Source organism: Girardinichthys multiradiatus, chromosome 9 (assembly GCF_021462225.1).
Source record: "Girardinichthys multiradiatus isolate DD_20200921_A chromosome 9, DD_fGirMul_XY1, whole genome shotgun sequence".
Taxonomy (NCBI): Eukaryota; Metazoa; Chordata; class Actinopteri; order Cyprinodontiformes; family Goodeidae; genus Girardinichthys; species Girardinichthys multiradiatus.
The window spans coordinates 15,603,198-15,625,297 of NC_061802.1; the positions used below are offsets into that span (position 1 = coordinate 15,603,198).

Consider the following 22,100-nt stretch of genomic DNA (forward strand, 5'->3'; position numbering starts at 1 on the left):
GGTCTCCCAACCAACAGACCTCATTGATCCTAAAAAGGATAAACTCCATTGTGCAAGTGTAGCTTATTGGTTGTCAGATAGGAGCAAAATCTTGGATGTGACCATTTGTTTAGGGATGAAGCAGGGGTCGAAGGTTGTGTTTACTCTAGGTTACAGGGGTTTTGTGAGTGGGTATGTTAGTCAGAGTGAGTGACTCTCAGTGAGGATATAAAGGGTCATCATTTCCCCCCTCTTGGCATCTCTCCCGTTTGGCTGTGCGTGTGTGTGAGAGAAAGGCGCAGTGTGTTTGACTGAGACAGAGTCAAGACAGGCCTTTAAGATGAAGACCTGTGTCCTATTCTTGCTGGTATTGGGGAGTGTCTACGGTGCTCCGGTTGAGCAGGGTGGCCTACAGCCAGGTTCTTGTGAAGATGCTTCAGCTGTGAACGCTGCTCATTTAGCTCTCAGCAAGATCAACATTGATCGGTCGGAGGGTTATGTCTTCAGTCTGCACCGCCTCTCTAACGTCAACCTGGGTAAACATGTAAGTCAAACCAAATGAGCCCCACTGATGATGCACTATTGCTCGATCTAAGATACAGTCTGCACATTAGTAATTATTTTTATTACATTGATTGAAAAATAAATTTAACAGACATGAAAAATTACACAACCATTACAAGTGTCTTTAAATATTCATTCTAACGTTGTGTAGAAATCAGATAGCAATAACATCTGTTGTTTATTTGTCACAGGGTGAAACCGGAGTAGTTTTTTATCTGACTCTGGATGTAGTGGAGACCAACTGCAGTGTTCTCAGTAGGAAGGACTGGAAGCAATGCGAGGCTCGTCGCGACACCGCGATGCCGGTTAGAACCCGAATTTTCACTCTCAGACATGAACACATGAGTATATACTGTCGTGCAACTTCTAATCACTAAGTCATTCATAAGTAACTTTTGGTTTCAGCAGAGGCAGGCTGTTTACACACCATCTGTTTGTGGTGCTACTGATGCATCTTTATGGGAATTCAGTGAATTTTTATAAGGTGCAAAAGCAGAATGGTCATTGAAATGAATGCTCTTTTTTCCCCTTTGCCTGAGGCGTAGTAAAACATGTACATCTGCAAAACCCCATCAAAACACCATAATAAGAAGACTTTCCAAATGTGACAAAGAAAAATGTCTCACACTATGTATGCATTTAATTTAATTAGACACACACTAGCAGATGTGCAAATACAGATAGAAAAGTGAAGTTATGTTTTTAAGTAAATGGTGTAATGGTGATCTTGAATTTTAAATGCAGAAATTCAATGGGTTCAACCTCTAGATTTGCAATTCTTTCATGGGAAATTGGCAGTTTCTTATCTGCTCTGATCTCCAAGTTTAACATGGCTGTCTCACTGATTAATGTAGCTGTATTCTCTTTAGCTGCAGTAGATAACTATGTAATTGCACTTGTGCTTGTGTATATCTAAATAAGTCAAATTATAAATAGTAATCCTCAGCCCATATTTATTATTGCTTTGCCAGAGTATTTAAAGTGACATTTGTTTTGGTCGTATTCTGAGACTCACTTTGGAAGCAATTGAAAGTAATTCCTACACAACCACTGCTTCCATTATTCCTTAGATTGTTCTTTGTGTAACATTTTCAAAGTAACACACCTCGTGTTGAGAATAAAAAAGGCACAAATCAAACTCAAATAAAAACAGTTACAATACAATACAATAATAATAGGTTTTAACTTATAAGTTGTTTGCAAAATAGCCTAATGAAAGTGTCTGCTGAAAACAAAATTTCACAAAATCTTTTTTTAGCCCGATTTCTAATGATGAGGTGGACACTACTCTTAAGGTTAAAGGTGAAAACTGATTTAAATAAAATAACAGAACAATTCCAAACAAATATGTACAGTATATATCTATATTATTGTGTTTTTGCAGGTGTATGGACAATGCAAAGCTACCATCTACATCAATAAGCCACATAGAGTGGTTCGTCTCTACAAATACAACTGTGTTGTCCGGCCAGGTATGACAAAATTCTTGTTTAAGTTCAGTGGTTTTAGGTTGAAAATTAGGATTTCTAATTCAAAAAGAACTCACACTTGAGGTTAGTAAATGTAACAAATCATTATGATGTCTAACCATTAAAAGGAAGTTTTATTTTTGCTCAGTTCCTGCAGCCAGGTTGAATGCGATTTGTCCCGATTGTCCAACTTTTATCGGCTTTGACAATGAAAATGTCCAGAACATGGTGTCTCAATCGCTGGAGAAGTTCAACAACGAAAGTGGGCTGAACAATAATTTTGCTCTTCTCAAAATATTACGTGCTACTGCTGGAGTAAGTATTATAACAAGAAAGAACATAAATATCATGTTTAATTCAGTTTTTTCCCATCCTATTTTGTATCCTTGTTAAATAACACCAATCAAACAGGCTATTCTAAAAAACTCCTGATGATAGGTTTGCTATTACTGTATCCTATTTAAACGATAAATTTTTCTCTTTTCTTGTATTTGTGTCTAGATGGCAATGAGCATGTATTATCATGTGGAGTACACAATCCAGGAGACCATCTGCGGCAAGTACAAACAGGCACCGGCAGGTGAAAAGTGCCCTATCATGACATGTGAATTCTCAGTGAGTCATGTCCAAATGTCTTGGTCGTAAATCTGTTTTTGTCCTTTTACATACATTTCTATTACATATTTTAAAGTGGGACATTCATTTTAAAATGTTCCTTTATTTTCAGCACAACGGCTTTTGTAAGGCATCCCTCTACAACATGAATATTAAGCCTGATATCAGAGTAGAGTGTGAGATCTATGAGCAAGAGGTAAGACCTGCAGTTTCTGTATTTTAGAACAGGTTTTACTGGCATCATTTTAAAGCAACGTGTGTTTTGATGTTCATGGTACATATCTTGATTTTCTTGACCTTCCACAGGCTGCAGAAAGAGAAAAGGAACAACATCTGTTGGCTGATGCAACTGACCACCCCCACAATGACACACACTCACATGGACATGGAAAGGGTCATGGCCATGAACATGGCAAAGGTCAATCGCATGGACATGGACATGGACATGGACCAGGACAAGGACAAGGACATGGACGAGGACAAGGACAAGGACAAGGACAAAAACATGGACAAGGACACGGCCAGGACCGGGACCGTGGCCACGGCAAAGGTCACGCACATTTGAGTGAACATGACCACATCCATGATCACACCAGGGATCACTCTCATCATGATGTCCCACACCCTTTAGGCAGCAAACATCACCACACTCATGACCATAAGCCAGGCAGCGCCTACAAGCACGGGCATGCCCACTCACATGACCATGGTCTCGACAACGACCATGATCACGTGCATGCTTATCATGCCCAAGCACAAAACCACAGTCTTCCCTTTCCCAATCAGCACCATAACTACAGTCATCCTGAAGGCACACACACCCACGACCACGACCATGAGCTTGCTCTGGACCACGACCACAAGCATGCTCACCTGCATGAGCACGAACATCACCACCATCACCACACGCATGAGCATGAGAGCGAATCCCACGATGAACCAGAGGGCATGGTGAGGATGCTGGCTGCCATGGATCAGCCCATGACCCTGCCTTCCTTCCCTGACATTCCTGCAGGTGGACCTGAAGTTGGAGTCACTCTGCCCCTCAAACCTGACCCCCAGATTCCAGGAGTGACTGAACCGACCATCCTGGCCTATCCGACCTCTGTCTCAGCAGAGTGTCCCGTTCCAGCAGGAGGAAGGAGTCTGGTGGACACACTCTTTAAGGAGGATCCCCTGTTCAAGCCTGCAGCATGATGGAACTTAACTGCTCTTGAACGATAGAAACACTTCTGTCTGAGAGAATTCAGTAACAATATTTTGGCACCAAATGGAAACATTAGCGGTCACGATTCTTATTGTCTGAGTATTGTTATACCTACTTTATACCTACTGTTATACCTACTTTTCCTCATTCTTGGACACATAAATTGTAATATGTCATGTATTTTGACCTTTTAATAAAGATAGAGTGTATAAATTTAAACTTCATTCTGTTTTGTCAATTTGTGCCAGTTGTTTCCATAAAATAACAGATCAGAACCCATAAATGTGTTATTTTACAACATTTAACAGTATTAAACAACAATTGCCAGGTAGACTCCATCGTTAACAGTACTAATGTTTAAATCAAACTACTGAACAAATAAGACTTATTCTACTTACCTATCCTCAAGCAGGTATTCTAAATAAAAGATATGAATTTTTGACATCCCTGCAATATTTTACAGTACTTCCTTTATGTACTAAATTTGCCATCATCTGGTTCTCTGGCTTAATAAAAAGGAGCCATTTGTAGTATCTTGTATTTTATCGTGTCTGAGAAATGTTCTATGGTTTTTGGTTTGTAAATATTTTTAGTCTGGGCACAAAAGTACTACCTCAGTTGTACCATGTTGGAAAATGTTTGGTTATGGTGTGCATTGCTTACACAGACAACATTCTTTGATCAAATATCAAGCTGAGGTGATAGACATAGTTTGACTGATTTTAATGCCTAGGGTTAAATTAAAGATGAAAAAAATAGTACCCCCTACAATAATAAAAAACTCATAGTCACATCAATCTCTCAACTAGATGTTTGAAATATATCAACAGATGTATTCTTTAGAATGCCAGATTACATGTAGTTTTTGAACACGGTCTGGGCCTGTTACCTAAGCCTGGTGTCAGTGGGAAGTCTGCTGGCGGCAGAGTGAGGACTCTGCTGTGCAGCTCACCTTCTTTGGGAGTGTTTTAGTCCTGAGTGGGACACATTGCAAGATAGATATTTATTATGTGGTTTTTGTGCAAACATTTATAGTAGTTGATAATTTATTCAGCTAGAAATGCAAACCATAGTAACTATGCTAATCTAATCTTGCTAAGAAAAGCTGGATGTAGCAGTTTTTCAGGACCATACTGTTTAACATCCCAATAAAGTCACAGTTATAACAGCAGTTATTTTTTTAAACTGCTGTTATGAAATCTGTTTTGATCCTTTCCAACTCCCTCTCAAGGGTCTGTAGTCCTGCCATGGAGCATTTGTAAATATAGCCATGAAATGGTCATTCTCATCCATATTATGTAATTATCAATATTGAAAAGAAAATACAACTAAAGATATGGGTAAAAAAAAATGTGGCAGTATAACTGACCGTGCCTGGATGTTGTTGTTTTAACCTCAAATGAGGTCATTGACAAAAACCAGGAAAATTAGACCTGATATACTTTGAAATTAATTTGAAATTTAACCAAAAGGCCTGCTAAAGCTGGTCTTTCACTCTTAAGAGTCTTAATTAGTCTAATGGAATCAGTCCCATAATTATGACAATCACAAATAGTTATGAGCTGATTTTGTTTTTTGTTTTTTTGTTTTTTTGTTGCTGTTTGTTTTTTTGTCGATCTAGTGTCCTCAGCCAGTGCTACCAAATCTTTTTTGTGAGGTGAACCTCCAAAGGCATTAAAACCTCCTAAACTTAGTATTGAAACATCAAACAGAATCTTTAGAATATATATATTTTTTAATTCTACCACTATTTATAGCTTAACATGTATGGTATAGTAATCATTATTATTACCATTAATATACCTTGACTTAAATATAGTGATCCACCACCACCTAGTGGTACAAAGGTGCAGTCTCATTGAAATTTATTTTAATAATAAAAAATGTCCTCTTTATATGTGACCGCAAATGTTTTCAGGAGGAAAAGTATTACCAAGTCTGTTTGTTTGCTAAAACGTCCAAAAACAAACCTCAGAACAATTTCTAGATGTTTTAACTCTAGATTGAACACGTACACCTGGGTTTCAAAACCTGAAAAAAAGACCTTTGTACCTTACCTTTGTGAGCTTTTGCTGATAAAATCTGATTTCCAGACACAGCAAACAGCCCTTATCTTTGGGTCTCTTCAGTTTCAAAACTGATTTATAAAGTTTTCCACAGACTGACCTATTTAGTGATTTCAAGTCAAAGGTTGTGATGAGCAGTTAAAAACACTTAAAGTATCTAGACTTTAATATGCAAATGTAATTTTGTTTTTTGTGGGTTTCAATTTGGTGGAATGACCTAGGTTTAACCTACACTGAGCAAAATATTTTACGAGTAGACACAGCAACTAATACAGCAATGATCACACCATTAAAGGTACAATTGAAATTAAACACAAACATTTTAATACACTGGCTGGATGAAAAGACATATGACCATGTTTTTATCACCTTATGAAACTTAATCACAGCAGACTTTTCTTACTGTAGATTGGTTAAGATTACCAAAATTATTTCCGTTTGCTAAATGCCAGAATAACAAGGGAGAGAAGCTTAGTTTGGATTGTTTAATTACTTTCTTCAAATTCAGAATACACAGTAAGATTACTATGCCTTTAATCAATTTGGAAATCTCAGATGATAATTGTGTTATGGCTTGGCCAGTTTCTGACAGGTAATTTCACAGCACTTTATCAACTGGAGGTACATCTGTGGATATATTTTAAGATAACACTTCAAAGACATTTATTCCTCATGTGACATAATGGGAAAATCTAAAGAAATCACTCACGATATAAGTAAAAGAACTGAGCACCTGCTCAAGTATGGGTAAATGGACTGAATTTATATAGCACCTTTCCAGTCATACAGACCGCTCAAAGCACTTTACACTAGAGCCACATTCACCCAATCGCACTCACTAACACATTCATACACCGATAGGTAAGCAACTTGAGGTTAAGTGCCTTGCCCAGGGGCACATCGACATACAGCAGGAGGAAGCTGGAATAGAAACCACAACCTTCCGATTGCAAGACGACTACTCTTCCTACTGAGCCACAGTCGCCTGTGGGTGGTTCATAGGTATAACTTCTAGATGTCTAAAGATGCCGTGTTCATTTATATAATCACCACAGGCTTATTTGGGTGAAAAGGTGGAAACTATCAAGCCTAAGAAATGTGTGTACATTAATTTTGCAAAATTAATGAGTGAAATTTGAAGAGTGTGGCCTGCAAATGCATTTAGTCTCCCTGAGTAAACTAGTAACTATGTTTCCCTTACAGCTAGAGATCCTTTGGGGATATATCTACCAGTTTTGTGCATGAGGATGAAACTATTGCAGGTTCTTTTTTGCAAAATATCTTATGTATTGTCAAGCTGTGCATGTATGGATAGGGTATAAATATACTTGCAAGGAACTGTAAATGTTGAATGAAGGAAGTTTTCTTTTTTGCATTCCAAAAGCGCACAGTTTGCAACATTACAGCACCTACAAGGGTCAGAGAAGGGTGGCAGGTAAAGGTCAAATACCTGAAAAAGACCATACTTATAAAACATCCAGGCCAGTGATCGAATGAAGAGATTGTTTAATTTTTAAAATTTTCAATTTCTAACTTTGCTAAACAAAGAATAATTTAGGGTTGTAAAAAATTTGGAAATAAGCACCTAGAAATCATCAGGCCATTAGTGAGTGCATCTGTCTTGCTTGTGAATATCCTGGCTCTTTGGGCACACTGGATCCAGTACACCTGATGTAAATGACTGAATTAACTCCTAAGCATTAAGTACTCACCTTCCACAAAGGCTTATTAATGACCCATCTATTTAAATCAAGTTTGACAAAACAGGGATATGCTTAACACTTACAGGTCAGTTGGTTCTGAGGACCAAGATTGTGCTCAGGTTGACTGAAACAATAGTGTTAGTGACTGCTGCTGATGAGGTCCTTGTGAGCTGAGCAAACAATTGACTGAAAGCACAATTTCCTCTTAAGAATTGGACTGAAAAGGAATAGACAGCTGGTGGTTTTAGCTTGGCTGTTCACTAGTAAGAACTGCTTGAAATCACAACCACTAATTAGTGCCATGTTGGTTCTGTTTGAGATCCTTTTGCAGGCAGCAATTACAGACAACAACAAATGGTTTAAATTATGAATTGTGTATACTGACACAAGTAAATTAATGAATGGTTCTTTCTGGCTTTGGGGGGAGATATAGAACAGCACTGAAGAGGAAAGGTAACTGCTTATTGACTGAATTATGATAAGAAAGGTATATGGTGGATATGATGGAGGAGGTGGTTGTCTTACTGCTGGTGAGGTGGAGTTTCCAGGGAGGAGGTGAGTCCACCCACAGAAGCTGAGATGGGCAGGTGGCGGTAAGTGGTGCTTGTTGGTGATGGTTCCTTTGTTCTTTCTTCCAGGAGGAGACTGAGAGATGGGAGTGTTGGAGAGTTTATGCACAGCCCTGTTGATATGACAATTAGGCCTTTGGTGTTAAAGACATCAAGCCTCATTTTGCAACTGATTGATGGATAAATGTCACAGAATAGGATTGTGGAAAAATGTACTGTAATTCCAGCCCTAGGTTTAAAATTTTGTTTTGAAGCTGGGTCCTTCTAAGAAGAGACGAACTTTCTCAACTTTAAACGATGTTCTTTCTTCTTTAGTTTTTTCACAATTTTTAGTTGTAATCAGTAGTATCAGGTGATGAAGTTAAGTGGAAGTGTACTTGACAATTATTTGAATGATGGAGTTAAATCTCTTATTTAATTAATCATTGTGTTAAAGTCCTCTATAGCCCAGTGACCTATGACCCCCTCAGTCAGTCAGTCAGTCAGTCAGGTATCGGCCTTTCATGTAGCAGATAGCTGTTGTTTGTTCATCCTTCAGGGGAGAGGTGAAAGTCCAGCATTTGTCTTTCTTGCATCTGTAGGAACAGTCTTTGTAAAAATTAGGATTAATTTTTTATGTTGTTTTTGGCCCAGTGTGTGTGTGTGTGTGTGCGTGTGTATGAAACTGTGCATGTGTAGAAGAGAATGAGTGTGTATCCTCTAGTCCTGTTTCTGGCTTTGTTGCTCCACGATGGGAAAGCCAAACTGGAGTCGCAAGGTTGCAATAGCGCTGATGCTGAGAGAGCGGCAGAAGAGGCCGTGGAGCAGATCAACCGCGACAAGACTGACGGATACATCTTGGCTCTCAACAGACTCTACGATCTCTCTCACACATCAAACCAGGTTAGGGTTAAGAATTGCATGCATGCACAAAAAATACAATATTCATTAAAATGAGGCCTTAATAATCACGGTTCCTGGTATTCTGAAAACATTTTGGGATCTCAAGACAAAGAATCTTGCAGAAGAAATTATACTTAAAGAGAATTCAACAAACACTATGCATATTTGTAGTCTAGCTGCCCTTCTTAAATTAACTATGCCCTTAATAGTGTATGATTCAGTTTTATTAAGTGGTGGATCAGTTTTTTGAACAATTATTTCTGTTGTAAATAGGGAATCTTAAGAAAGGCTTCATCAGAAAGTCTGCCAGGCATTCTGGGAGGTGTGTTTTACAGTTTAAAACCAAAATCACCCATATTTGTAATATCCAGGAGACGGGCAGCTCAGTTTACAACCTGACTATTGATGTGCTGGAAACGGAGTGCCACACCATTAGCAGGAAACCATGGAAACAATGTGAAGTCAGAGGTATCGGAGATATTCCTGTAAGTCTAAAAAAGTTTTACATTATAATTCAGTTTCATAAGAGCTTCCACACAACGCAAAAATGTTTTCTTTTTTTAAATGTGCTTTTTACCATTTTTCCTCCAGCTTATTTTTTAATGACCCTTTATTAATTCTAAAGCAATATAACAATTCTGTAATGCTGTCTATTACAATTCTTATACATAAGATACAAATGTTTCAAATTGATTTTTTTTAATTTAGCTTATCTGGTTCTGTGTAGCCCTAAGACTGCCATAGTCTAGAATGAATGCAAAATCACATATAAGCTGAGTGAAGTACTTGCTATACAAAAATCTAATAATGCAATTATTTATCTATAAAACATTATGCAATGCTGGAATTCCCCCCCTTTAGTCATCTAAAAACAAGGTGATGGCATAAATGTATTTGTTTCCTTCAGGTATATGGAGAATGTCAGGTATCTGTTCAGGTTGATGCTCAGGTCAAACTTGAAAGCTACTCTTGTGCCCTGCGAGAAGGTGGGTGAAGTGTTAAAAAAAATAAAAATAACCTAAACATATAGTCATTTAAGTCATATTTCTATTAATTACAAAGAAAGGAATGATGCAAATCTGGATTAGCTTGATTGGCCCAGTTTCTGCAAACAAACAAGGAATTTACTTTTGGTTCTAAGATGAGGGCCCCCCAAAATATAAAGGAAACACAAAGAGCAAAATTGAAAAATGCATTTAATTTTTTTTAGTTGATAATCACAATTAATGTTTCTTTCTCATTGCCTTTTCTTGGTTTACAATTTTTGTAATTTCTCTTGTTTTCCCATATAGACAATGTTTTTACTGTTTATATGTAGCTCTTTTGGTAAATTCGGGGTTGTTTATTGTTTCTGTCTCTGAATTCCTTTTCCTTTCTCCCCACTGCATATGATAAATAAAAATGCAAAGTTTGGCTGTCAGATTCCCTAATAAGGCTTCATAGGTGTTTACAAAAAATGTGCCCCCAACCAAATCTGTCCTTGTGAGCTTAAATACACTGCAATTAATTACAACCACTGGTAATACAAATTAACCTGCAATGTGGGATTTTTGTCCTTTCGTCTATTTACAAAACCTAGGTTTTGGTTTGTGGTTTTCAATTTACTTGTGTTAAATTTGATTTATTCATGTTTTGTGTGTGAGAGATGGGAAATATAATTAATCTGTCAGAATTGAACTCTTCTGACTGTGTTGCATATGGTTTCTTTTGCTAATTTTCTTTGACTTTTGCACAATTAATCCTTGTGTTTAGTTGCAGCTACTGCTGTTGTGCATGTGTGCCCGGACTGTCCTACAGCTGACAACTTGAATGAACCAGTTATTAAGGAGACAGCCAAACTCTCTTTGCAGAAGTTTAATAAGGAGAGTCGGCTTGCCAACTACTTCACACTAGAAAACATTACAAAAGCCAGCTCACAGGTAAAAACAAAGGCAGAGATCTCAGCAAATTTACAAGTCAATAAAACTTTAGGTCCAGCCTAAGTTTCTTGTAAAAGTATTCATACCCTTTTTTGCTTCTGATCATGTTAAAACCTCAAAATTCAATGTATTTGATGTGATAGACCAAGACAAAGTAGTGCATTATTGTAAGGTGTATTTTTGTTTTTAGAAATAGCAATCTAAACATCTTGTCCGAAGTATCTACAACTATGATTCCCAAATCTATACATTTTGACTGATAATGTGAGTAAAATTGTTATGAATGTCCATTTATTATTGCATGTAATATGTTTTTGTGTGTCTTGTCAGTGGGTCATTGGACCGGCTTACTTTGTAGAGTTCACTGTTCTGGAGACGGTGTGTTCAAAAGAAACTGATGTTAGTGAGTTGGCCCATTGCCCACCAATGAACTGTCAGTTTGCTGTGAGTAACACATTTAAATATTGCAATTTAGGTGTTTAAACAATGCTTTAAATGTAATAAAATTCGGAGAAACTGTCCCATACTTTCACAGACAGAAATGCAGGGTAGTTGGGAAAAGTCTTTAATCTTCCCTCATTTTGTCATGAGTTGAAATAATTGTTTCATTTTTTTGGTTTTGTTCTGTTCTATAGGATTTTTGATTTCAAGTTTTGATTCCTGTTTAATTTTACAAATCTGTTGTCTGTTGTTCCTTTCTATTTACAGTCCCGCATTTCTGTAACATATATATATATATATATATATATATATATATATATATATATATATATATATATATATATATATATATATATATATATACATATATATACATATATGGAAAAACAAGAGAAAAAGGAGAGATATTCTCTGAACAATGAATAACAGTGAATTAAAAAAAACGCTACCAGCTCAACCACACAGAGATCCACTCCCTTATTAGTTGAGTAAATGAGCACATGAACTTCTATTCTTCTAAACTATATATATAGTGGATATAAATATATATTCAAACTCTACACAAGATACAGAAAAATAATTTGAGCACTATGTATAGAACGAATAAGAAGGTGAACAAATATGTCCTATAATGTACTTGATGATGTCAGTGGCCTAAGCCTAAATGGTCATCTACAGCAATGACCATGTAAGATAGATCTCTGAGCGGACTCTGAGGATCTTTGTCAAAACGGACCCAGAACTCCAAACAGAATCCGACTGCAAATAGTAAATGTAATACCAACTACTCAAAGCGCTTTACATTGGAGTCACATTCAGCCAATCGCACTCACAATCATATACCGATACCCATATCGGTAGCTAACTTGAGGTTAAGTGCCTCATCCAGGGGCACATTGATATGTGGCAGGAAGAAGCTGGGATCAAACCTACAACTTTCAGATTGCAAGACAACTACGCTTCCCACTGAGCCACACTCGTCTAAATGTGTAAATTGCAACCAACTTTACACTTTTTGAAGTTTTAAATCAAAAGTGTACTGTGTATTTATCTTGGGGTATAATTTTGCAAGGATAAGCAGATATAGACCATTGATGCATGAAAAATCATACTAACTCTTCTTAACTTCTCTTTTAGCACAGAGGTTTCTGTACAGGCTCACACATGACCCTGGAGGAGACGTTTAAATTCATAAACCCTGTTGGAAAAGATGCCAGCTCCTTTCAGAAACGAGAATCAGTTGATGTGAAATGTGAGATCTATGAACCACAGGTACTTGCTTTGATCATTTTGATTTACAACTCAAAAGAAATATTAGCTGTCTAATGAAAATTTTGATTCAAGAAATTTTCCACACACTAAATAAAGTGTCAGGGACGCTCTTAATCATGGGGTTACACCCAACTTATGGCCTGTGCTGAGCGTTTTACTCTGTAAGGCTTTAATATTTAAATAATCATAAAACAATTACTAGTTTGAGATAGAAGTTGAAAATCATTCATGTTTATTAACTTAGGGTGGCTTTTATTGACTTATTCTTATCCAGAATGGAAGGAGAACAAGTAATAGGTTAAGATAATTAATTAAGAGCTAAGTTTTGGATTCACAGGGTCATTAATTATACATACAGGCTCAAATATATGCAAACACCTCATTAATATTTGGTTTACATTTCTAAGTTATCCACGAGCATCTGGCAGGATATTTGACCACTCTTCTTTAAAGAAGTTCATTGAAATTGGTTGGTTTCTTGGCGTAAAGCTACCTTTGAAGCATGGTCTACAAATCTTTGGTCAGAGCTTTGGGTAGGCCATTCCAGAGTCTTAACGTTAACTTGCTCTTTTAATGTTTTTGTTTTACATTTCATCTATCTTGCTTTTGATTGGAGATAAAATTGAGGTTATCCTCCTACTTCAGCACACTAGAATACTGGCAACCCCTCATCATGTCAGGGTTTGGACTTTTTGGACTTTGTTTTTGGTTTTGTGTTTTTGTTTGCCTTTAGCTAGATGTTTCTTATTTGTGTTTTGTATTCATCTTATTTGTTGTTTTCTGTTTCAGTTATCTTCTGTGCTCTCCTCACTCCTAGTTCCCTTGGTGTTGCTTTCCTGTTTATTTTCTTAGAATGGTTTCCTGATAATAATAATAATAATAATTATTGTTATTATTATTATTTATCATAGTTCTCTGGTTCCCTTGCACTCTCTTATTTATTAGTTTCTTTTCTGTTACTCCTCTCGTCATTTGTTTTCCCCTTTTAGTTATTACTCGGTTTAAGTTCCCTTTATTTTCCAGTTCTTCTTAGCTTCGTCCCTCTAGTTCATCTTTGTTCTCCAGCCTCTCCTTTATAGGTCAGCTTTAGTTGTTGTTTACTTTTATTCTAGTCGTTTCCTCTGCTTCATTCTTAGTTTTGTTCTATCAGTGTTGGTTTAGGTTTTTTTACTTTTGTAGTCAGGGTTTCCTCATGGTTTCTGTTTTGCTAAGTGCTTAGATTGTTGTGTTCCCTCCAGTTTCTCAGTTTCCTTCAGTTCAGAATCAAGAATCTTTGATTCTTATGCTTTATTTTTATCTTGGTTTATAGTTTCATTTAGGTCTGCTTACTCTCTTGTCTTTAGTCCCTTTCCCCATGCTTTAGTTTTATTTGTTTCACCTGCTCCCTCTGCCTCCCTGCCTCCTTGTCTCACCTGTTCTTAGTTCCTTTGATTATCTGCCTTTGTTCTCCCTCAGTATATTAGTTGGTTTTGTTTCCTTGTCCTTTGCTGGTTCCTCTCGTTTCACAACTCGGGTCGCTACCCTACACTGTGCCTTGTGTGCCATGTTCCTGCAGTGCCTGCAGATGTAAGTTTTTTGGATTTCAACTCTGGTTATGTCTTGCAGTGATTTTTGTTATGCTTTGTAGTTTTTTTGAATAAAGCTGAAGACTGCTTGAAATGCTGCTGGCTTCGGTCCACCCCAAAACCCCACTGTGACACATCAGTCCATGTGATGTTAAAGTTGCTTCATTATGGACAGTGAGTGCGTTCCAATACCTTTCAGCTGATGGCGGCCTCAAGGTTCTGTTTCCTGGGTTGTTCCAAGCCAGGTTTGTTTCATCTAAGAGAGACAATTTAAGTCAGATGGCTGAAACAATTGGTTGTTACGACAGGACAACGATTCAATACATGCATCTAAAACTAGTTTTAAAACAGGTGGACATTTAGACTCAAGAACTGCTTTCCAAAAGAGTCACCCTAAACCTTAACTTGGTGGACTTTACTTAAAAGCCAGGTTAAAGAAAATCAAACATTTTATTTGAAATTTACCAATTCTACCAAAAAATGTGGTCAAATACCCAGTCAGACCTATACAAGAAGCTTGTTGGTGGCAACAAAAGGTTTATGTTAAGATGCAACTTGCTAAAGGACACAAATATTAGTGGTGGTGTATGTTCATGTTTAAGTCTGTATGTCTAAAGTAGTCCCTGCATGGATCAGAGAACTCCACCCTGAACTCTTGTTTTAGGTCTCTTATTTTAAACTCCTTGGAGTCTAGTGTTTCATTTGGTTTTCACCTTAGAAAAGAACTATTCAAATAAAACATTACAACCCAAAAAATAACTAGATTTGTAGCCATAGGAAGTGTATTAAATGTAACAAATGCAGAAGCTGAATTGTGAAACCATGACTCTTTTAATCTTTATTTAGGTTTCCACTTTGGAGGAGCAGGCCCATGCCAAAGCAGCTAGTGGGCACCCAGGGCATCAACACAACCACACACACCTGCACCCCCATGAGCATGTGCACTCTGTCACACAGGACCCAGACATCAATGTCTCCAGCCAAAAAGGCCGTCTTGGCAGGATTGTGTTTGAGCCTCCCGCTCCCAGAGCAGCTCCGACTGCCACCTCCTGCCCTGGCGCTAGAAGACACACTTTAGGTTTACGCAATCCTTCGCTCTGATTACCTGGATTAATCTTTGTTTTTTCACATAAAGTATCCCTTTTTATATTTGGTGGAATTACCTGACTGTTAAAAGTAGGATGTTATTAACCTGAGTTATCAGGCAATATTGTAACACAATGAATTCCAATGATTCTTTGATGCATGTTTTGAGTTGGACATGTTTTATTTCTTCAGCAAATGTGAAATACTTAATAAATTGTTTTCACAATTTAAAAATGTCAGATTTCTAACATGTAAAGTTTAACCATATGGGTCTCATAAGGTCCTCGACTTAAATGTCCATAAAAAGAGTATTTTAATAAAAGTCGTGAGTAAAATTCCATATTCACATGCTCAGTCGAAACCACGATCTATATGAAGTGCTAAAATATAAATTATGTTTTAATTGTGCTACAAGGACAAAATCATGTTTGCATAAAATTATTTTGCAAAAATGAAGAAAATGCAAAGCCTAAATGATCATTAATAGTTTTCAACATGCAACAACACAAAATGATTTCAAACCATGTGGTGCTTTCCTACAAAGCTGAACTTAAATATGTAGTTTTTAAGTGTGGTCAATTAATAACCTGTTTAACACAGGTCTAAGTTTTTTCCCAATTAAATCTTAATTTAACTTTACCATGAGCTGTTAACTGTTAAAAAACAATGATAGAAAAATAAATTACTGCACATTATAATATGATTTATTTCACTTCACTTATTGTATATAAAATAAACCCAGACCCCCCACAAGTCATCTGATGGAACTTCACAGTAAAAACATGCAAGCCAATATCCTCCAAATGTTTCAGACAAAATAATAAAGCTGTATTCCTACATACAATGTTAATATGAAATTTGATTTTCTAGTTCTATAATTACTGTTCCAGATCATCTTCAGGGGTTATTATGGAAAGAGGCTTTGGATGTTTTCAAAGAAACTCAAGCATATTAATATTTTGTGGCAAACTAAAATAAGAAAAATCCAGGAACAAGCTCTTGTGAAGAAAGGCAAAACTTTGTCTCTTTTGGAAGACGGGTAATGATGTAATAAAATTCAGTTTCTCTGACAGGTAGTCACTAATCTCAACCCGGCTGTAAACAATCACTGCCTCATCATTTCATTCCCAGCTGAATCTCCCACTTTTTGTCCAGAGCTGTATTTAACCAATCAAAGCCCCTGATATTATACCCTAGTTTGTTTTTTTTCCTGCTCTAATACACCTGATTGAAATACCTGAATTCCTGCCTCTGGATACAGGACGTATTACAACAACAAAAGGCTTGTCAATTACTCATCTGTCTTTGCAGCTGCATTGTGGGAAAGCCAGATCCAAGTCACAAGGGCACAACAGCCCTGATGCTGTGGGAGTGGCAAAAGAGGCCCTGGAGCAGATCAACCATGACAGGATTAACTGATAATTCCTAATAATTCCTGGGAATGCACAATATTTTTCACACACAAATATGCAGTTTCATGAATGCACATACATTATAAAATGCAGTTTAAATGTACGTGCATTCATTCAAATGTTTAAATGCCTTTTAAATGTCAGGTTTTCTTTTTGTCACCATTTTTCGTTTTAGCAGCAAAGGATTTTAAGAAAGCTTATTTGGAAAGGAAATTCCAGCACATTCTTTGTGTAGCAGCCCAGCTTTATCTGCCACAATTTAAAAATCCACAAATTCAAGTCTGAAATAAAACACAAATTGTTTTAATTAAAATAGCATGAGAATTTACTATGTTATAAAGTAGTTGTGTTGTAAAGTAATTTATTTTCAAGTATATTGTGAATGCTGGGAGGCTCTATAGAAACTCATTTAAGCACCTGTGAAGTGTTTTTGTTTTGCTGGAATTCATTGTAGGAATTGATGCATAGTCCATAGATAAGAAGGCTTTTAATCTGTTTTGAATTTGCAGTATTTGCAAAAATAACATAAATAAATTTGATAATGGATCAACAAACGTCTTGGTTAAAAAAATAAGAGGAAAAAACAGAAACGAAAGAAATGTTTTTTGTAGTTTAATTTTTTAATCAAACAGCTTTAGGTCAAATTGCCTCCTTGCCAATTTGTAAAGAACAAAATGCACTGGCATTTTGTTCTTTCCGCTGCCCTTTCTTACCCTTGAATAAATGATTCATGTTAATTATTTGCTTTAACAGTTAAGTATTTCCATAGATATTAAAACAAAGTGATCATAAAAATACTGAAAGTTCATATACAATGTAACTTCGTATTTTTTTCTGAAACATTATCATCCTATTCAACACCCTATTTTTTATGTATTTTGGTTCTTATCCCATGACAGGTTTTGATCCCTGATCAAACTAAATTATCTCTAAGCAACCTTTTACTGAATACATTATTTAATGGCAGTCACATATTAACTTACTGTAAATTATAAGTAAGTTATAAAACCTTTAAACCCCCAGTTGCCAAACTGGAGTATAGAACAACCTCCTGGTAGTTAAAACCTGACACATGGCTTCCCATGGCAGACCACATTGTTTCATCTCAGAAAAAGACAGGTCTAAAATGATCAAACCTGCAAAGGCCAAAATTATCAGCAACACAATTAAACTTACATTTTGTGTCCAGAAAAGGTAGGGTACTTTTACACCCTCACTTTTGAAGTGAGGAACAGTCTTTAAATGTCCTAGAGTGGTCCACCCAAACCCTTCCAGGGACCTGAATTCAACTTAATGTCTATGGAAAGAAGTAAAAATAGCCATCTGAAGATGCTGCTCATTAAAACCTATTGAGCTTGAGAGGATCTGCAGAGAATAATGGGAGATGTCCAAAAAACTGGCTTTCCAAGCTTGTAGAGACATATCCGGGAAGAGACTGTGATTGCTGCCAGTGGTGCTTTAATAGAAAATTAAGTCATTGATGTGAATACTTAAAGATTGGGTTAGCATGTTTTGCATTGAAACAATTACACATCTTCCTAAAAAGGCATTTTTGCAGTTTGGAAGAGTCAGTTTGTAACGTTGTCAGAAGTGACAGAACCGAGTGCCTGTCATTGTGCTGTAAATACTTTGACTTTCTTCAATCTCTATGTTTTGCTCCAGCTGCTGTAATTTTGAAACTCGTTCAAATTGTGGTATGGCTCAGAACCCGAATAACCATGTCATTTTGGTTTGGAGCCTTTCAGTTTATCTGTTTCAATTCTTTTGCTCACCAACAGTGATGTTCTGTTACAAATTATTCTATATTGTTTATAGTGCATCAGATCCAGATGTAAATTACTGGAAATGAAAGCTGAAATGCTGATCTGAAATTAATCTTTTGATGTCAAACCCAAATGTCTGTCGTTAACAGCAAGAATAAAAGAGAGAATCTTTTGAAGAAATGTGAAATATATGCTATCATCTTGATTATGAACATTTTGATAAATTAATATAAATGGGCATATATTGACAACAAAAATCTAAGATTTTAGTCAACATAAAAGAATAATTTTCTTCTAAAGTTCTTATAGGACCTATCAGAAAACAGAAACATGTTTTAACTGCATTGTTCATTGAAATGCAAGCATTTGTATTATATTAACTCTTTTAATTTGCAAGGAAAATATCGCTTCAATGGCGCGTGACGACCTTTCTTCTTATCGTAAAGAGAAAAAATGTCAGTCTTCTTACAGTTAAGTTCACTACAGACTTTCTGGCACTGAACTGAGTCAGGATACCCACAATGCTGCCGCTGTGATTTGTGGTGACAGTTTTATTTGCACGTTAAAAACTGGCGCTCACAACGTGTCCGGTGGACTGTGAGTGAATACGAAGCAGTTCAGGAGATGAACAGACCTGTTTGACTTTAATCTCTACAGCAGGAAAACTGCTTGTATACAAATTCATGAACTAATTTATTAGAGCTGTCTCACTGCCAGAAGTATAGGGTCTAATTTTAAAGTTACACAACACAGAGAGATTCAGGAAATAAAAATTAAAAAAAAGCTTGTTCAAGCAGTAGAGCTTAGCAAACAAGAAAAGCTTGTCAGGTGTTTTCTTTCAAAGGGAAAACATTTGTCTGTCAGTCAAGCCTGATTTTTGAAAAACAAATACTAACACCAATACTACAGGTAAAGAATCATAATCTGTTCACTCCTGTAATAAACATGATCCTTATTCTTGTTGTTATTAATATTTTTATTGTTATTAATATTTTTATGTACACATATCACCTTGTCTTTGATTATGTTCACTTATCTGTTCATTGGTGTACTTGAACGTTTTTGTGTACTTCAAAATATTGGCCACCAGGTGTCACCCTTCCTCCAGCTTTAAGTCAGTAAACGAACATTTCTGAGTAATTTGGAGTTATGCGTTCTGTGCTCAAACCTTTCATCTAGGAGTCCTCTGTTTTAGCTCTCATTTGGAGCATCATCAAACATGATTTAATTAGGACTGTGCTGCATACGCCCTGGATGTGCATGAACTATGGAAAATGTTATTGGACCCATTTGTCTTTGTGCATTAGAGACTGATTATATCTAATATATCCCCAAGTGTGTGCTGTAGTCACCTTTTCCATTGCTTTATTGTCACATGTTGTGAGACAGCCTCAGGCTAAAATAAATGTATTGTTCCCATTATCTAGCAGGTTGTTTCCATTTTTGTGTTCAGTCTTTCTGAAAGTAAAAGTGGATTTAATCATCTTGTTGGGTGGCCCAAATTCTCTGTAAACCACGACTGTTGTAGCTGAAACAACCTGTGTGTAGTGTGCGTGTGCATGTGTGGAAACTCACACAGGAAGCCGTTCACACCCACACACACTGGTATGTGTTTGTAGTTAAGAGCAAGAGATGAATGACAGCTGCATTTTTCCCCCCCAGTGAAGAAGCAAAATGCTTTTGCAGCTGTAATTTGGAATCAACACAAATAAAATACTAAACACATGAGGTGTCAAATGATTGCAAATCATGCTGTTTTCTTTGCTTCTTACAACATTGGAAATAATAGTTTTTTTTTAATCAAACATTCGGAAATCCTCCACAATATATTCAAAAAGGAACAAGTGAATTTAACACCTTCATGTAAATAAAATGGAAGGATAACAGGAAATCTTCACTTGATTTATTGAATAAATCTAAAAAGTGTGTTTATGAACAAAAGGCTTGAAACTGTTACAAAAACTCCTCTGCATTTGGTAAAACAGTAGAAAAAAACGTAATGAACAAAAAAAAAAAAAAAAAGAGAGAAAACTGGACTAAAAAATTAGGGATTTAAAAACCAGAGATCTACATGTGTCTCATTACCTCCTCAAATCCCTGGAAACTTAACTTACTTTGAACATTTTTGTTTTTGTTTGTTTGTTTTCGGATGCTCTTTATTTCAGCCTTAAGGAGAACCAACTGGGGCTAGCAGTCCATTAATTAATTCTATGCTTTACTTTAAATGAGAAATATCAGTGAATATTCTGACATTAGTGTCTCCCTGATGTATTTATTTAGTTTCAGAAAATATAGAAAATGTGTTTTCCCCCATCTCACACATGCAAGTTGAATTATTATTATTTTGGGGCTTTTTTGGAAGTGGGTGGATAATTATCAAGGCTAGGAGTGTCAATTAAAGTGATTCAAGCATCTAAACAGGATAGGATGCTAACCTTTCAAGATTTTTAAAGGAGAACCAAGAGCAGAATTCTGGCCTGGGATCATAGGAGAGGAATGCTTCTGTTTGTCTCTATGATCCAATCTGACATTGCGAAGAAGTGCAGATATAAAGACAGACTTGTCTTTTCAAACGTTTAAACTATTATTGTTCTCTGCAGGTTGTAGCCACATGAGACCTGCACCCCTTTGACATTTCCATTGGAACCCTGCTGAGATTGTACAGTACACTGATTCCCACAACCTGGCTTACAAGGAGAAAATGGTTTAAAGGCCAACAGACTACAGACAACCATGTGTTGTATAAACTGGACAGGATTCATTTACACTGTATCCTTTCAAAGGAGTCGTGGGTAGACCTTGGGTGGCCGTGCAGAGCTACTGATTTTATCTGTAATAACTTCTCATGCTGAGATAGCAGCTCTTCCTGTCTGCATCTGAGCTTGTTTGCTGTCATAAGGAGGGGAAGGGTTAGGCCCAAAAGCATGCCATAAGAAACATGACAAAATGTGCAAACATTTGAGGGCACAAATATTTTTGCAGGGCACTTTATAAGGGGCTCTAAATGATCCCCTCATACACATATACTTTATAATGTCAATAATGCCTTCAGACAAACTAGCATGTTTCCTATTAATCAAACATTTTAACCAATATAAAAAGTGATTTTTTTTATTATCTTTACATTTAGTCGTGAACAAAGTTTGAACATAAACTTGCTTAACTTTTCATATTAATTCTAAATTAACAGGATTCACTTTAAATAAAGCCATTCCTAATCCCTTAATGAACAAAGGGAAACCTCAGAGGATATATTTGAGAGCCTGGCCTTAGATACTTTACTATCCCAGTAGCCTTTTGACTAATTATGCAAAAAGAGCTAAAGAATTATGGAGATTTTTATAGTTTAATTTCTTCAAAAGGCACCGCTTTACCCAACTAATTTGTGTGACATGCCAATGATCAAAAAGTTTTATTTTATTTATTTTTTTATCACCCTCAAATGTTGATAATGACATTTCAGCGCGAAATGCATCCGAGGATGTGATATAGGATTTAACCGCTAGTTGGCAGCCTTGTACTTTGTAATTTGCCCAGATGTGCAGTTTCTTTTTTAGCAACAATCCACCTACCGTCATTATTTACAGT

General features: G+C 36.5%; 2 protein-coding genes across 3 annotated transcripts; both read left to right on the forward strand.

The window, feature by feature from the left end:
- The first annotated feature begins 232 nt into the window (after positions 1 to 232).
- Positions 233 to 4,053, forward strand: LOC124873337 (histidine-rich glycoprotein-like). Its single transcript, XM_047373906.1, has 7 exons — positions 233 to 523; positions 735 to 848; positions 1,928 to 2,015; positions 2,161 to 2,327; positions 2,514 to 2,627; positions 2,740 to 2,823; positions 2,934 to 4,053. Exons 1-7 carry the CDS (start codon positions 320 to 322, stop codon positions 3,822 to 3,824), a joined length of 1,662 nt encoding a protein of 553 aa, XP_047229862.1. The 5' UTR covers positions 233 to 319; the 3' UTR covers positions 3,825 to 4,053.
- A 4,538-nt stretch (positions 4,054 to 8,591) lies between these two features.
- On the forward strand, positions 8,592 to 15,571 carry LOC124873477 (fetuin-B-like). Of its 2 annotated transcripts, XM_047374155.1 has the most exons (8): positions 8,592 to 8,717; positions 8,806 to 9,054; positions 9,426 to 9,539; positions 9,962 to 10,040; positions 10,807 to 10,973; positions 11,304 to 11,417; positions 12,552 to 12,686; positions 15,098 to 15,571. In XM_047374155.1, exons 2-8 carry the CDS (start codon positions 8,857 to 8,859, stop codon positions 15,350 to 15,352), a joined length of 1,062 nt encoding a protein of 353 aa, XP_047230111.1. In that variant the 5' UTR covers positions 8,592 to 8,717; positions 8,806 to 8,856; the 3' UTR covers positions 15,353 to 15,571. The 2 variants fall into 2 exon arrangements, 1 of the variants encoding a protein (XP_047230111.1); XR_007039535.1 differs by lacking the exons at positions 8,592 to 8,717; positions 8,806 to 9,054; positions 9,426 to 9,539; ... (2 more) ...; positions 11,304 to 11,417; positions 12,552 to 12,686 and adding an exon at positions 14,095 to 14,496 and having other exon boundaries at positions 15,098 to 15,231.
- The last annotated feature ends 6,529 nt before the right edge of the window (positions 15,572 to 22,100 follow it).